Raw genomic sequence first — 14,648 nt, 5'->3', positions numbered from 1 at the left:
ACGAACCCATTCTTAACAAAGTTCTCGGCGTAACGAAGGATATTCGTCGCCCCAGTAATTGTAAAATTAAGAAAAACAACCGCGATATAGCGGATTCCATTTTTAACAAATAGATTTTGCCACTCTTTAGGCCGTTTGTTTTATTAAGGCTCCACTTAAACGCCATAGCTTGTTTGAAAATAGGCGAGGGCGAAAGGCGAAATACTGTTCAGCTAATTCAGCTAGTTTGGGTAAGGTTGAGTCCAGGTACATGTAAAAGTTTAGTGGCGCAAGGCACTGGTGTTAAAATGGTAGTGGTTCCCTTCGAAGATTGTACATTATCGAGGACAGCAAAACATCTCTTCGCAATATTTCTTTTGTATTTTCCTTAGGATGCCACAGAGATTTCCTTCCACTAAAACTGTGCTTGCTATGCCAAGGGTAGGTAGAGATACAAGTTCTAAGACGCAACTCTCAATTTTACCGCCCATTGAGTCAGTTGTATTGCACTACAGGTGTAGATCTTAGGGCACTTACCATTGATCAGTACCGGTTGGCTAAACCAGTCCGGTCGTTAGAAGAATTCCACTATTAATCAGGACTATCCAGCCATCTCAGTTTACTTTAGAATGGTATGCACGGCAGTGATGGGTTTTAGCAAAACTTTCGAGAAAAGACTAATACCGTATTTCATTTTCAAAATGACCGGTCTGACCGGCCAATTCTGACTTTCGAAAAGCTCCCTTAGTTTTAATATTTATTATTTTTTATTCCTTTATTGATTTTTTGAAACTTTTTAATTATTATTATTTAATTATTTTTTTAATGTACTTTTTGCTAGGTTCGCAGTCTCAGTGAAGACATGTTCGACCTCATCAACCAGCAGCCATTAAAGCCATGTCAGAGAACTGGTGTCATGGCAGCGTTTCAAAACTTGTTAGAATTTGAAAGGTATCATTCCAGTTTACGAGTCTCGTAATCCTTTTCTTGATAGAATGTCATTTTCAAGCAGTTTACTAGACAGTAATTGGAGTCAGAACTTTAGATTCTAAGACGAAAACGAAAAAGAGAACGAGATTTTCCCAATACTAAGTAGTGCACGCGCGAACCAACGTCAATTTAGCGGGAAAATGTGATAGGCATCGTCATTCTACTACGAGTTTTAGCGAAAATATCGTAGTGGCGACAACGAGTTATCAAATGTTAGGAATCTTATCATTTAGCGAGCGGGAGAGGGCTTTACCTCCTTTAACAGAAATAAGCGAACTAACTTTTGTGTTAAAAAAAAACTACAATGATGCTTCCCGGGGTGTCTATTTTTAGAGAATAGGCGAGAAAACTTAAAATTAAATGTCGTCCTCGAATCTAAAGCTCTCTAATATTCTAGTCCACAGAAATAATTCTTTGTCGACGAGGACAGTGACGCACAGTCAAACCCCGTTAATGCGGGGGGGGGGGGGGGGGGGCATAAAAAAGTGTCCGTATTAAGCCGGTTGAATTTGGAGAAAATATAAGGGCTTTCTTTCCCTAGGGACGAAGCAAACTGTCCGTAATAATGAAGTGGCCGTATTAAGCAGATTGAATGCAGAGTAAATATAAGGGCTTCTTTCCCAGGGACAAAGCAAACTGTCCGTAATAATGAGGTGACCGTATTAAGCAGGTGTCCGTAAAGCGGGGTTTCACTGTAGTTCATTGTGTAACGTTTCCTCTTTTTTTCCAAGCGAGTCTGGATGATTCGTTGGAGCTTAAATAAAACGTAAATGTTGCTGTAGTGTACACCAAAAAATTTGAAATGCAGGTTTTTCGCAAATAAAAGGTAAAAGTGTAGTAAAGGAGTGGTTAGGAACCCCTTGGCCTTCTTTTCCGAACCATACTCTGTACAATTGATCGTAAATCCTTGCCGATGTTTCAGTAACTACTCTCTTCCCATCCTTCTCGAGTCAAAGAAAGTTCAGTAATTTTACCCAGGATGAGTGTGATTTCGTGTAAAGTTTAGTTTATTTTGCAACACTTTGTTTCAGAAATTTTGATGAAATAATGAACCGTTTTGAACCAGCAACCCCTGAGAACCTTTCTCCATCACCGACGTCACGAAGGATTGGCCTAGATCCTCTTTGGGAAATGGAAAATAAAACAGAAGTAAGTAGAACGGTGCATGGATCAACCCTTTGAGTCCTTATGGTCAGCAATGTAGACAGTTTTCAAAATTCCAACTATCTTAACTGTAAAATCCTAAGACAAATTGTACCATGCAAATCTTCTCCCGAAGAGGCGTCTTTTAAATGGTTACACCATAGCATCTCGTCCACAGACTCAGAAGTTACAACTGCATACTGAATGAATAGTTCTATGTGAAAGTACCACTGAAGAGGTTTCAGTTGAATGGTAACACCATAGGATCTCGTCCATAGACTCAGAAGTTACAGGTGACAACGGTGACAACAGTGACAGCAGTGACAACGCTGACAACAGTGACAACGGTGACAACAGTGACCAGAGTGACAACGGTGACAACAGTGACAACGGTGACAGCAGTGACAACGGTGACAACAGTGACAACGGTGACAACGGTGACAACAGTGACAACGGTGACACAGTGACAACAGTGATAACGGTGACAACAGTGACAACGATGACAACGGTGACAACATCTATCTATCTGTCTGTCTGTCTGTCTATCTAACTGACAACACTTACAACGGTGACAACGCTGACAACAGTGACAACAATGACAACAGTGAAACAACAGTAACAACGGTTACAACGGTGACAACAGTGACAACGGTGACAATGGTGACAACGGTGACAACAGTGACAACGATTACAACAGTGACAACAGTGACAACGGTGACAGCACTGACAACGATGACCACGGTGACAACTGTGACAACAGTGACAACAGTGACAACGGTGAGAACAGTGCCAACGATCACAATGGTGACAACAGTGACAAGGGTGACAACAGTGACAACGGTGACAACAGTGACAACAGTGACAACGGTGACAACGATCACAACAGTGACAACAGTGAACCCCGTGACAACAGTGACAACGGTGAAAAGAGTGACGACGGTGACAACAGTGAGAACCGTGACAACGATCACAGCAGTGACAACAGTTACAACGGTGACAACAATGACAACAGTGACAACGGTGACAACAGTGACAACGATGACAACGGTGACAACAGTGACAACAGTGACAACGGTGACCACTGTGACAACGGTGACAACGGTGACAACAGAGACAACGGTGACAACAGTGAGAACAGTGAGAACGATCACAACAGTGACAACAGTGACAACACTGACAACAGTGACAAGGGTCACATAGTGACAACAGTGACAACGATCACAATGGTGACAACAGTGACAAGGGTGACAACAGTGACAACGGTGACAACAGTGACAACGGTGACAACAGTGACAACGATCACAACAGTGACAACAGTGACAACGGTGAAAAGAGTGACGACGGTGACAACAGTGACAACAGTGACAACGATCACAGCAGTGACAACAGTTACAACGGTGACAACGGTGACAACAATGACAACGGTGACAACAGTGACAACGATGACAACGGTGACAACAGTGACAACGGTGACCACTGTGACAACGGTGACAACGGTGACAATAGAGACAACAGTGAGAACAGTGAGACCGATCACAACAGTAACAACAATGATAACGGTGACAACAGTGACAACGGTGACAAGGCTGACAATGATGACCACGGTGACAACAGTGAAAACAGTGACAACAGTGACAACGGTGACAACACTGACAACGATGACTATGGTGACAACAGTGACAACGATGATAACAGTGACAACGGTGACAACAGTGACAACGGTGACAACAGTGACAACGGTGACACAGTGACAACAGTGATAACGGTGACAACAGTGACAACGATGACAACGGTGACAACATCTATCTATCTGTCTGTCTGTCTGTCTATCTAACTGACAACACTTACAACGGTGACAACAGTGACAACGCTGACAACAGTGACAACAATGACAACAGTGAAACAACAGTAACAACAGTGACAAGGGTGACAACAGTGACAAGGGTGACAACAGTGACAACAGTGACAACGGTGACAACGATCACAACAGTGACAACAGTGAACCCCGTGACAACAGTGACAACAGTGACAACGGTGAAAAGAGTGACGACGGTGACAACAGTGAGAACAGTGACAACGATCACAGCAGTGACAACAGTTACAACGGTGACAACAATGACAACAGTGACAACAGTGACAACGATGACAACGGTGACAACAGTGACAACAGTGCCAACGGTGACAACAGTTACAACGGTGACAACAGTGACAACGGTGACCACTGTGACAACGGTGACAACAGAGACAACGGTGACAACAGTGAGAACAGTGAGAACGATCACAACAGTGACAACAATGATAACGGTGACAACAGTGACAACACTGACAACAGTGACAAGGGTCACATAGTGACAACAGTGACAAGGGTGACAACAGTGACAACGGTGACAACGGTGACAACAGTGACAACAGTGACAACGGTGACAACGATCACAACAGTGACAACAGTGACAACGGTGAAAAGAGTGACGACGGTGACAACAGTGACAACAGTGACAACGATCACAGCAGTGACAACAGTTACAACGGTGACAACGGTGACCACAATGACAACGGTGACAACAGTGACAACGATGACAACGGTGACAACAGTGACAACAGTGACAACGGTGACAACAGTGACAACGGTGACAAGGCTCACAATGATGACCACGGTGACAACAGTGACAACGGTGACAACACTGACAACGATGACCATGGTGACAACAGTGACAACGATGACAACAGTGACAACAGTGACAACGGTGACAAGGCTGACAACGATGACCACGGTGACAACAGTGACAACAGTGACAACGGTGACAACGGTGACAACACTGACAACGATGACCACGGTGACAACACTGACAACAGTGACGAGGGTCACATAGTGGCAACAGTGACAACGGTGACAACAGTGACAATGGTGACAACGGTGACAACAGTGACAACAGTGACAACGGTGACAACAATGACAACGATGACCACGGTGACAACTGTGACAACAGTGACAACAGTGACAACGGTGAGAACAGTGACAACGATCACAATGGTGACAACAGTGACAACGGTGACAACGGTGACACTGGCGACAACAGTGACAACGATCAAAACAGTGGCAACAGTGACAACGGTGACATCGGTGACAACAGTGACAATGGTGACAACACTGACAAAAGTGACAAGGGTCACATAGTGACAACAGTGACAACGGTGACAACGATGACCACGGTGACAACGGTGACATCGGTGACAACGGTGATAACAGTGACAACGGTGACAACAGTGACAACGATGACAACAGTGACAACGGTGACAACACTGACAAGGATGACCACGGTGACAACAGTGACAAAGATGACAACAGTAATATTGGTGACAACGGTTACAACGTTGACAACAGTGACAACGGTGACAACAGTGACAACAGTGACAACAGTGACATCGGTGACAACAGTGACAATGGTGACAACACTGACAAAAGTGACAAGGGTCACATAGTGACAACAGTGACAACGGTGACAACGATGACCACGGTGACAACGGTGACATCGGTGACAACGGTGATAACAGTGACAACGGTGATGACGGTGACAACGGTGACAACAGTGACAATAGTGACAACAGTGACAACGGGACAACGTTGAGAACGGTGACAACAGTGACAACAGTGACAACGGTGATGACGGTGACAACGGTGAGAACAGTGACAACAGTGACAACGGTGACAACAGTGACAACCGTGACAACCGTGACAACGGTGACAACAGTGACAACAGTGACAACGATGACAACAGTGACATTGGTGACAACGGTGACAACGGTTACAACGTTGAGAACCGTGACAACAGTGACAACGGTGATGACGGTGACAACGGTGATAACAGTGACAACAGTGACAACGGTGACAACGTTGACAACGGTGACAACAGTGACAACGGTGATGACGGTGACAACAGTGACAACGGTGACAACAGTGACAACAGTGACAACAGGGACAACGATGACAACATTGACAACGGTGACAACGATGACAACAGTGACAACGGTGACAACAGTGACAACGATGACAACAGTGACAACAGTGACAACAGTGACAAGGCTGACAACGATGACCACGATGACAACAGTGACAACAGTGACAACGGTGACAACACTGACAACGATGACCACGGTGACAACACTGACAACGGTGACAACAGTGACAACACTGACAACACTGACAAGGATGACCACGGTGACAACAGTGACAACAGTGACAACGATGACAACAGTGACATTGGTGACAACTGTTACAACGTTGACAACAGTGACAACAGTGACAACAGTGACAACGGTGATGACGGTGACAACGGTGACAACAGTGACAACAGTGACAACAGTGACAACGGTGACAACAGTGACAACGGTGATGACGGTGACAACAGTGACAACGGTGACACAGTGACAATGATGACAACAGTGACAACACTGACAAGGATGACAACAGTGACAACAGTGACAACGGTGACGACACTGACAAGGATGACCACGGTGACAACAGTGACAACAGTGACAACAGTGACATTGGTGACAACGGTGACAACGTTGACAACAGTGACAACAGTGACAACGGTGACAACGATGACAACAGTGACAACAGTGACAACGGTGACAACAGTGACAACAGTGACAACGGTGACAAGAGTGACAACGGTGATGACGGTGACAACAGTGACAACGGTGACAACGATGACAACAGTGACAACAGTGACAACACTGACAAGGATGACCACGGTGACAACAGTGACAAGGGTGACAACACGGACAACGATTACCACGGTGACAACAGTGACAACAGTGACAACGGTGACAACGATGACAACAGTGACAACAATGACAACGGTGACAACGGTGACAACAGTGACAACGGTGACAACAGTGACAACGATGACAACAGTGACAACAATGACAACGGTGACAACAGTGACAACGATGACAACGGTGACAACAGTGACAACGGTGACAACACTGACAACGATGACCACGGTGACAACAGTGACAACGGTGACAACAGTGGCAACGGTGACAACGGTGACAACGATGAGAACAGTGACAACGGTGACAACGGTGACAACAGTGAAAACGATGACAACAGTGACAACAGTGACCACGGTGACAACGGTGACAACAGTGACAACAGTGACAACGGTTATAACGGTGACAACGGTGACAACAGTGACAACCATGACGACAGTGACAACGGAGACAACGATGACAACAGTGACAACGGTGACGACGGTGGCAACTGAATGAATAGTTCCATGTGAAAGTACTGCTGAAGAGGTTTATTTGAATGGTAACACCATAGTATCTCGTCCATAGACTCAGAAGTTACAACAACATACTGAATGAATAGTTTCATGTGAAAGTACTGCTGAAGAGGTTTTATTTGAATGGTAACAGCATAGGATTTCGTCTATAGATGCCGAGGTTAGCATGACTAATCGTCTCACTATAGCTCAGTCTAAAATCAAAAGGTTTAATGGCACGTACGTTATGTTAGAGGAAACCAAACCTAGAGCAGCTGGCTCTATTTTCGTTTTGCCTATACGTACCGTCCGACGCCCACTTTTCTAATTGGTTCACACACTGAAACAGGCAATTAACGTTGCCCCACTGCACTCTCAAATACACTCGCAAATTTCTTAATAAGCAATAGAACAAGTTTATTGTATTAAAAATTCTGATACGTGGCTCCCAACGTTGGGGGAATTTGCCATTTCTAATTTGCCTATAATAATTGGTGATTACAATGAATTGAGCAAAAAATTTAGTTATTCAGTCATCGCTGAAGTTATTCCTCTTGTTTTATTCCCCCAATCCTCGCAGCCAAGTAGGAATTTTAATATAACGAAATTCGTCAATTCGAGATCGTCTCGAAGAAGAAGATAGAATATTTTAGTCCCCACTAAAAAAACACCTTTCGTTTTTTCCGAAACTTATGTTGCCATCCAGGCAGATTTGTGGATCAGGTCGTTTCCCAGCAGCCATCTTAGGAGGAGTTTTATGTTGTACGGAAGCTTTCAACTCAGAGCTGTCCCTAAGAGCCGGCTGCCTTCTTATTTCACCAGCTGACCCAACCATGATTCAAATTGCCCTGGAAAACAAAACCATGGGTAATTTCAAAGGTGTAGTTGAGTAAAAGTCCTAGGTTTAAGTAATGAAGAAAGCCTGCTTAGCTTTTCCTTAGCTACATCCTAGGTAACTTATGCCAAATACCATTCTGAATCTTCTTCCGTATTGAGCGAAGTAAATTCAGATTTGCGTTTATATGTTTTCTTTCTCTCTTTAGCCTGACGCTGCAAAGGAAGAAGAGCCGGTTCACATTATTAATGTCGCCTTGAAAATCGAAAAGAACTGCAAAGATGTGCAAATCTGTCGCAAGATGGTGTACGAGTTTACGCAGTCCAAGGTAATGCGCTGGTCTATATCAATAGACCTTTTTACCGATACGGCGGCCATATTGAATTAATTGGATTTAAGGAGTATTATAGGATGCCCAGGGGGCATGAGCACATTTCGTTTGTATTTTCGAGCGCTTTTCGGGACATTTTTTCTTAAAGTTTTCTTAGAATAAGCTTATAATGGGAAAAAAGATTCTTATGCCGTGTTTGGATGTAATAATGATCGCCTTTTTCTAGTTTAGTATTAGAAACATGGTCTTTCACTTTATATTTCTCGGGAACAAAATTTCTGAATCTCAACAATCTTTCTCGACCGAGACGGCCATTTGTATTGTCGAACGATGTAAGCAAATTATGCTAACGTTTTGTTCCTGAGTGCAATCATGCACAGGAAAGTCACACATGTCAATTTTTTCTCTTTTTTTGCTGCCATATTCACAGGACCTCGGAAAGAAAAATATTGTTTTTGTGTGCCCTTAGTCGATTGTTGTAGACCAGTCACTGTGTGCAGTGCTGTAGTGTTTCTTTTCTTCCTTTGTCGTTTCAGAAAGAGATTCTTAAGGACAAGGGGATAAGAAGAATAACTTACTTGATGAGCGATTGCAAGGTATGGCCGGTAACACTGATTTGGAGGTTTTGGAGATTAAAATTAATTAACATCCATTTCTTGTATCATGTTTGATACAACAACATCTCTGTCAGTTCAATAACAGCTTAAAGGAGAGATTGTTTCGCGATCGTAAAAACGTTAGGCACTTTGCAATAATTGGTCATGTGATCAACTTCCTTTTCTAAAAACACGAAAACAATTCGTTTTTGTAAAATGATTTTAGCAGGAACTGAAAGAGCATACAAATCCTTGAAAATTACAGGTCTCAAGTTTTCTTTTGTTCATAACAGAAAACTTGAGCCCTCAAATGCGTTAGGGAGAGATTTTTACGAAAATGAAAACATTTCAAAATTGTCAAGGATTTGTATAGAAAACCACTGAGCAATAATTTCTTCCGCAGGGTATGCTCCCGTGGTATTTCACTTTCCGAGCGCGAGATGATGTAAGTATTACACCTGTTTTTAGTAAGCTGCTGGAGAAATGAGCAGTTCCTCTATTTCGTAACGTAAAGGGGCTTTGTCACGGCTGTGTGGTTCTTTTTGTTTATATTGCCAATTAAGCTTCCTTATGGGTTATGGGACGAGAGAGAATAAATTACATTTAAATAGGGACGTTAAGGAACAACGACGGCGACGGCGACGGCTACGAAAACGTCACTTACAAAGTGAATTCGCGCTGCTTCAAACTTTATCGCGCTTATTCCATCTCGTTCAATTTTTCAAATGTTGGCAAATTTTTTGTATCAAAGTTCAGGAAAAGAAAAAGAAGTTGTCTTGTGTTCACGTCCTCGACAAAATGTGAAATTTGGCACTTTCACGTTGTGATCGTGCAGCGACGGCAAAGAAATGTACAAAAAAGCGTGACGCAAGTGCAGAGTTATTGTCATGCCAATCTAAACCTATTGCTTTTTTGCCGTTCTCGTTACCATCGCCGCCATCGTTGCTTAAGCTCCCTTAACAAAATCACAGGTTATTGTCCAACAAATTTGCCTGTTAAGCATGATATCAAACGTAACAAACAGTAAAAATGAACTTTGCGAAACTGTTAGGCTAACAAGTGTTAAAAAAACCCACAATGGCAATTAGTTGTAATTTGCTTCAAGTTTGTTCATCCTTGCCTTCTTTTGTATTTATTGCTGCGTTCTTTATACTTTCTTGTCATGTTTTGAGCGGTTTTTCTACGTCAGGGGCACCCAACGAGAAGATAGTTCAAAACCACTTAAACATAGCATTGTTAAACGTATTTTAGTACGGTAGATATAGGCATATTTTTATCCCCAAGAAATTTTTCATCTGTTCGGATTACCTAGCTGAAAGTCTAGTGATCCGAAGATTATAGGGATCAAAACTTACCTTTCGAAAATTTCAGCCAGAATATAGGCTCCCGAAAATTCGAGGTGACCTTTTAAGGGTAAAAATCCGTTAAAAGTGGGCAATTATACCATTTTTTAGCTGTTCGAAAATCCTAGGAGAGGCGGGCAAGAAATTTAACAACAAATGTTCCGAAAATTCTAGATCACAAATCGTCTTCCGAACAGATATTTTCCGAATATTGTCGTTGGGTGCCTCTGCTACGTTCCATGCACTCAATTTGGTGGCAGTTCCTGCTGTAAGAATTCGATAAATTTCGTGACACAGCTCCTTTGGCTTTAAATTTCACTCCAATATTCGAACGTCAGTATGCGTTGCCATTAGTTCAGTCTTGTTTCTATTCTGTTGTATAAGCCATCTTGACACGAACTTCACACAATAGCATTTGCCATACAGGTTAGAGTTATAATTTAGAATTAAAATTACATGAGTTTGACGTGTTGTCGAACTTTCTTTTTTTAAATAGGAGTCTCAAAATGGGACAACAGTAAGTTTATTTTGTGTCTTTTCTCCACAGTAAGCTAAGGTAAGCTTATAAATGCACACGGGCTTGGATTGCCTGTGTTTAAACGCAGCTTTACTGCTTTAAGTGAATTCTTCCCGTAAGGTGAAATTGTGTTCGTGTAAAGTTGATCTCTGCTTATGTTTTTCCTTTGTTTCCAGTTTGAAGAGGATTCCATTTATCGTCATTTGGAGCCTGCGCTTGCTTTCCAGTTGGAAATGAACCGCCTAAGAAACTTCGATCTGGAGACAATACCAACCACGAATCACAACATTCATCTGTACCTTGGCTCTGCCAAAAAGGTAAGTTCCTTGTAGTTGTTGTTACATGTTCCGTATGGATTCTTCTAATGCTCTGTTCACACAATACGGCACAGCTTTTGTCCCGGCACGAAGACCTTCTCTTCACCCATAAGAACGGTGATTTCGGTGCGATTTCTGTAAGGAAGCGAAGCTGCCCCGCGCCTATCTCGAGAGTCACATATCAGATAGCTTTTCGTGTCGGCACGAAAAGCTGTTCGGTATAGTTTGAATATAGCTTAAATAACGATCCTCATGGGCCATGTCGCGCAACGCCTCATGGGCCATGTCGCGAGAAATAGACGCGAAGAGTGGTTTGTCATAGGTACTTTGATCTTAAAACATTGGCGGACAAATAACAGGGACCGCGGAGCAAGGTGAAAAGTGGGAGGGCTGACAAATTGAAAATACTATTTCAATAAACGACCAACATACACGGTCAGTTCAGATTCAATGCAAGAAAAGACGCGATTACAATTTTAGTATAGAAAATACTACACTGAAGTGATCTCAAAAATTTCTAACTATGGCCGTTTAGTGTTCACCGTTCAAGTAATGTAATTCTTCTTGCCATCGAATATTTCATTGATTCGAAAGGAGAAAGACAAAATATAAAACTTTTATCAACTCAAAACAACTACTCAGCTTCGTTTGGCCTGAAAAAGCTAGTAATTTTCTTTATTTCGTCTGATAAATCTGACCAAAAAAAAACTCTGCCGGAGCTGGAAGTACAAAACACGCTGCCGAACGAAGCGAAGGGGTGGCCAAGGCATGGCGTTTGATCAAGGGGCAAGTCGGCCCCAGGGCACAATTACCGCGAAAAGCACAGGAGCCCCACAAAATGCCTGGCGTTTGAAATTAAAGAAAATACAGAGAATATAGCGGAATATAGACGGAAAAAAACTTGTACTATTGTTATTTTTCTTTTTAGCGCTAGAAGTGGGGGCGGGGGCGCAAAAAAATGGTGGGGCCGCGGCCCTACCAGCCCCTCCCCCTCCGCGGTCCCTGAATAATGGTCTTTTTTGTGGCAAACTAATTAACTATCTCACCAAAAGACGATAAAAAACTTTAACGATTCCGTAATGTGCAACCTAGAAGTTTAATATTATTTTTTTTCCTCGTTTCTTCAGGTTTCGGCACATTCAGAAGTGACTGACTACAGGTTTTTTATCAGAAGCATTGTGCGACATTCGGATTTCATCACCAAGGTGACATTAATTTCCACGATGTCTTTTGGATACCTGTTTATGCCTTCTTTAGGTGGATTATGGGAACTCTAAGCTTGAATGTAAAAACATTAATTTCTGACGATCGAAACATATGAGAACGTATGAAGATGCACGGTCTAGGGCTGCGTGAATTGTCATAGGACGTTTACAGGCTATTTAGATTTTGTTGGCGGCAAATTTTTCTCATTATACATCGGTCAGTCTACTTTCACTTACCGGCATTTTATTTTTCTTATACCTTTTGTTTTATTTCGGCGTGCTGTGTAGTTTTATATAGTGTTGTATACGTCTGTTAAACCTTTTCCGGCCGCCAGGATGTAGTGCCACGTTGGATTATAAATAAATTTCCACGCTTTTTTCACTGAGTTGGCTTCAACCCCAGGGTGGGTTTGTAGTGGTTTTTCTTTGCCACTCCAAGAACCTTTTAAGTTGTAGTTTTTGTTACAATTAATGTATACATCTACATCAGGTGACTGAATGGCTAATCCTTAATTACTTACTCGCACTGAATAGATGTCTCTTGTCGGTGAAGAGTCAGAATAAGCGACGGACCATTAGAAACGTTATGGTGGGGGAGGGGAATTTTCGAGCCGCAGGAATATTTTTTCGTTATCAAATTCCTTGTATGAATTTTTTTTAGCCCATGGCATGAATTTTTTTTAGGGTTAATTGGCGTACATGAATTTTTTTTCATTTAATTTTCCCTTGCGCGAAAATTTTTTGTACCAGTTCGCCCTCCCCCCCATAAGTTTTATAATGGTCCGTCCCTAAGTACTTACTAACTGTTCTCTTACTTTTTAGGAGGCGTCATTTGAATACATGGAGAAGGAGAGTGAGATCCAGTTGCTAGAATCTCTAGATCAGCTGGAAGTTTGTTTTTCAGAAACCGTAAGTTTCACTATGCATTGTCTTTTTTATTAGTTAAACCTTTTGTTTAGTGAAGATCTGTCAAGCTCAGATTATATATCAGTGGGGCTAAAATGCCTTGAAATTTTCCAAGATTGCCAAGGAAAGCTGTCGCCGTTCATTAGTTCCACGAGTGTATTGGCAGTTTGTCTCTTTATAAACTTTGATATCGATACTTCGATTACTATTAACTCGATGTTATTCGTTCACAGGCCAAGAGAACAGACTGCAATCACATTTTCCTGAACTTTGGTCCCTGTGTCATCATTGAACCAAACAGGGTAAATAAATGAAGACGACTCAAATGTTCTCAAAACATTCATTAGAAATGCTACAGAAATGCAACGGTGTTGTTGTTGTTGCTTTTTTTTCCCTTTAGATTGAGGAAAGTATCCGCCATATTGTTACCCGGTATGGAAGACGATTGTGGAAACTGCGTGTCCTTCAAGCTGAAATGAAAGTCACGATCAGGTAATAATAACGCCAGACTGGTTTTGACAGTCAAGAAATTCCTTGCTGCTTGTCTAAAAGGCCTGTTAGGTGCTATTTTGCCTAAAAAAGACGTTGGATAAACTTGCTAGAGAGAAACTTGCTTTGGCTTGATAGATGCATGCAGAACTGTTTTCAAGAAAGTCATGTTGCTGGTATTAGAGCAATTTCGAAGGAAGAAAAATTGTTATCGTAGACTGAGGGGAACTTGGGTGAGGAGGTGGTTTTCATTCTGGAAATTCACAATGCAAATCTACGATTTTTCGCTGTTCTTTCGGCACGACTACCTTGGGTGCCAGAGACTTTTCATGCGCGGTTTCCGATTGCGGTAAGGCTTTATAGTCGGCACACGACCGACATGAACCCGAACGCGAGGAAAAGATCTTTGGTACCCAAGGTACGGCACGACCCTCGTCAACTCTGCGTTGCATGCGGTTGCCTCTTTTAACAATTAAAATAGCTACAAGGAAACTACTTGTAAATCGGTCTTCAAGATAACCTAACATTTCTATGCTAAGAGTCAGTAGTAGACCATCTTTACATTGTCCTTCTATACTTATGGAAAAAGCCCTCTGTATGGTGTTTCTGTACGAGAAAAATAGTTTGAAGCCTCAGAGTCTTATGTCTAACGTAACGCTAGCATAATTACGTACATACACACATTTTTAGTAGACAAGCATGGCTAACATTAACTCTGTTATTTTAT

The 14,648-nt window shown here is 42.3% G+C and overlaps 1 protein-coding gene across 4 annotated transcripts in view; it reads left to right on the top strand.

Annotated features, from left to right (window-relative positions):
• Positions 1-14,648, top strand: part of LOC140935419 (acetyl-CoA carboxylase-like) — a 62,637-nt gene that overhangs the window by 31,931 nt on the left and 16,058 nt on the right. For all 4 annotated transcript variants that reach the window (XR_012165202.1, XM_073384971.1, XM_073384970.1 and 1 more), the window contains 11 exons: positions 372-420; positions 821-930; positions 2,001-2,118; positions 8,426-8,545; positions 9,085-9,144; positions 9,548-9,589; positions 11,181-11,321; positions 12,449-12,526; positions 13,349-13,435; positions 13,666-13,734; positions 13,833-13,924. Coding sequence is in view for 3 of the 4 variants with exons in the window: in XM_073384971.1 (XP_073241072.1) it covers positions 372-420; positions 821-930; positions 2,001-2,118; positions 8,426-8,545; positions 9,085-9,144; positions 9,548-9,589; positions 11,181-11,321; positions 12,449-12,526; positions 13,349-13,435; positions 13,666-13,734; positions 13,833-13,924 (966 nt within the window). In the remaining variant the exon portion in view is untranslated. The remainder of the gene's footprint in view (positions 1-371; positions 421-820; positions 931-2,000; positions 2,119-8,425; positions 8,546-9,084; positions 9,145-9,547; positions 9,590-11,180; positions 11,322-12,448; positions 12,527-13,348; positions 13,436-13,665; positions 13,735-13,832; positions 13,925-14,648) is intronic.

The sequence above is a fragment of the Porites lutea genome, chromosome 4 (assembly GCF_958299795.1).
Source record: "Porites lutea chromosome 4, jaPorLute2.1, whole genome shotgun sequence".
NCBI classification, from domain to species: Eukaryota; Metazoa; Cnidaria; class Anthozoa; order Scleractinia; family Poritidae; genus Porites; species Porites lutea.
The sequence above is the reverse complement of the archived record's forward strand: the minus strand, read 5'-3'. Positions and strand labels throughout refer to the sequence as shown.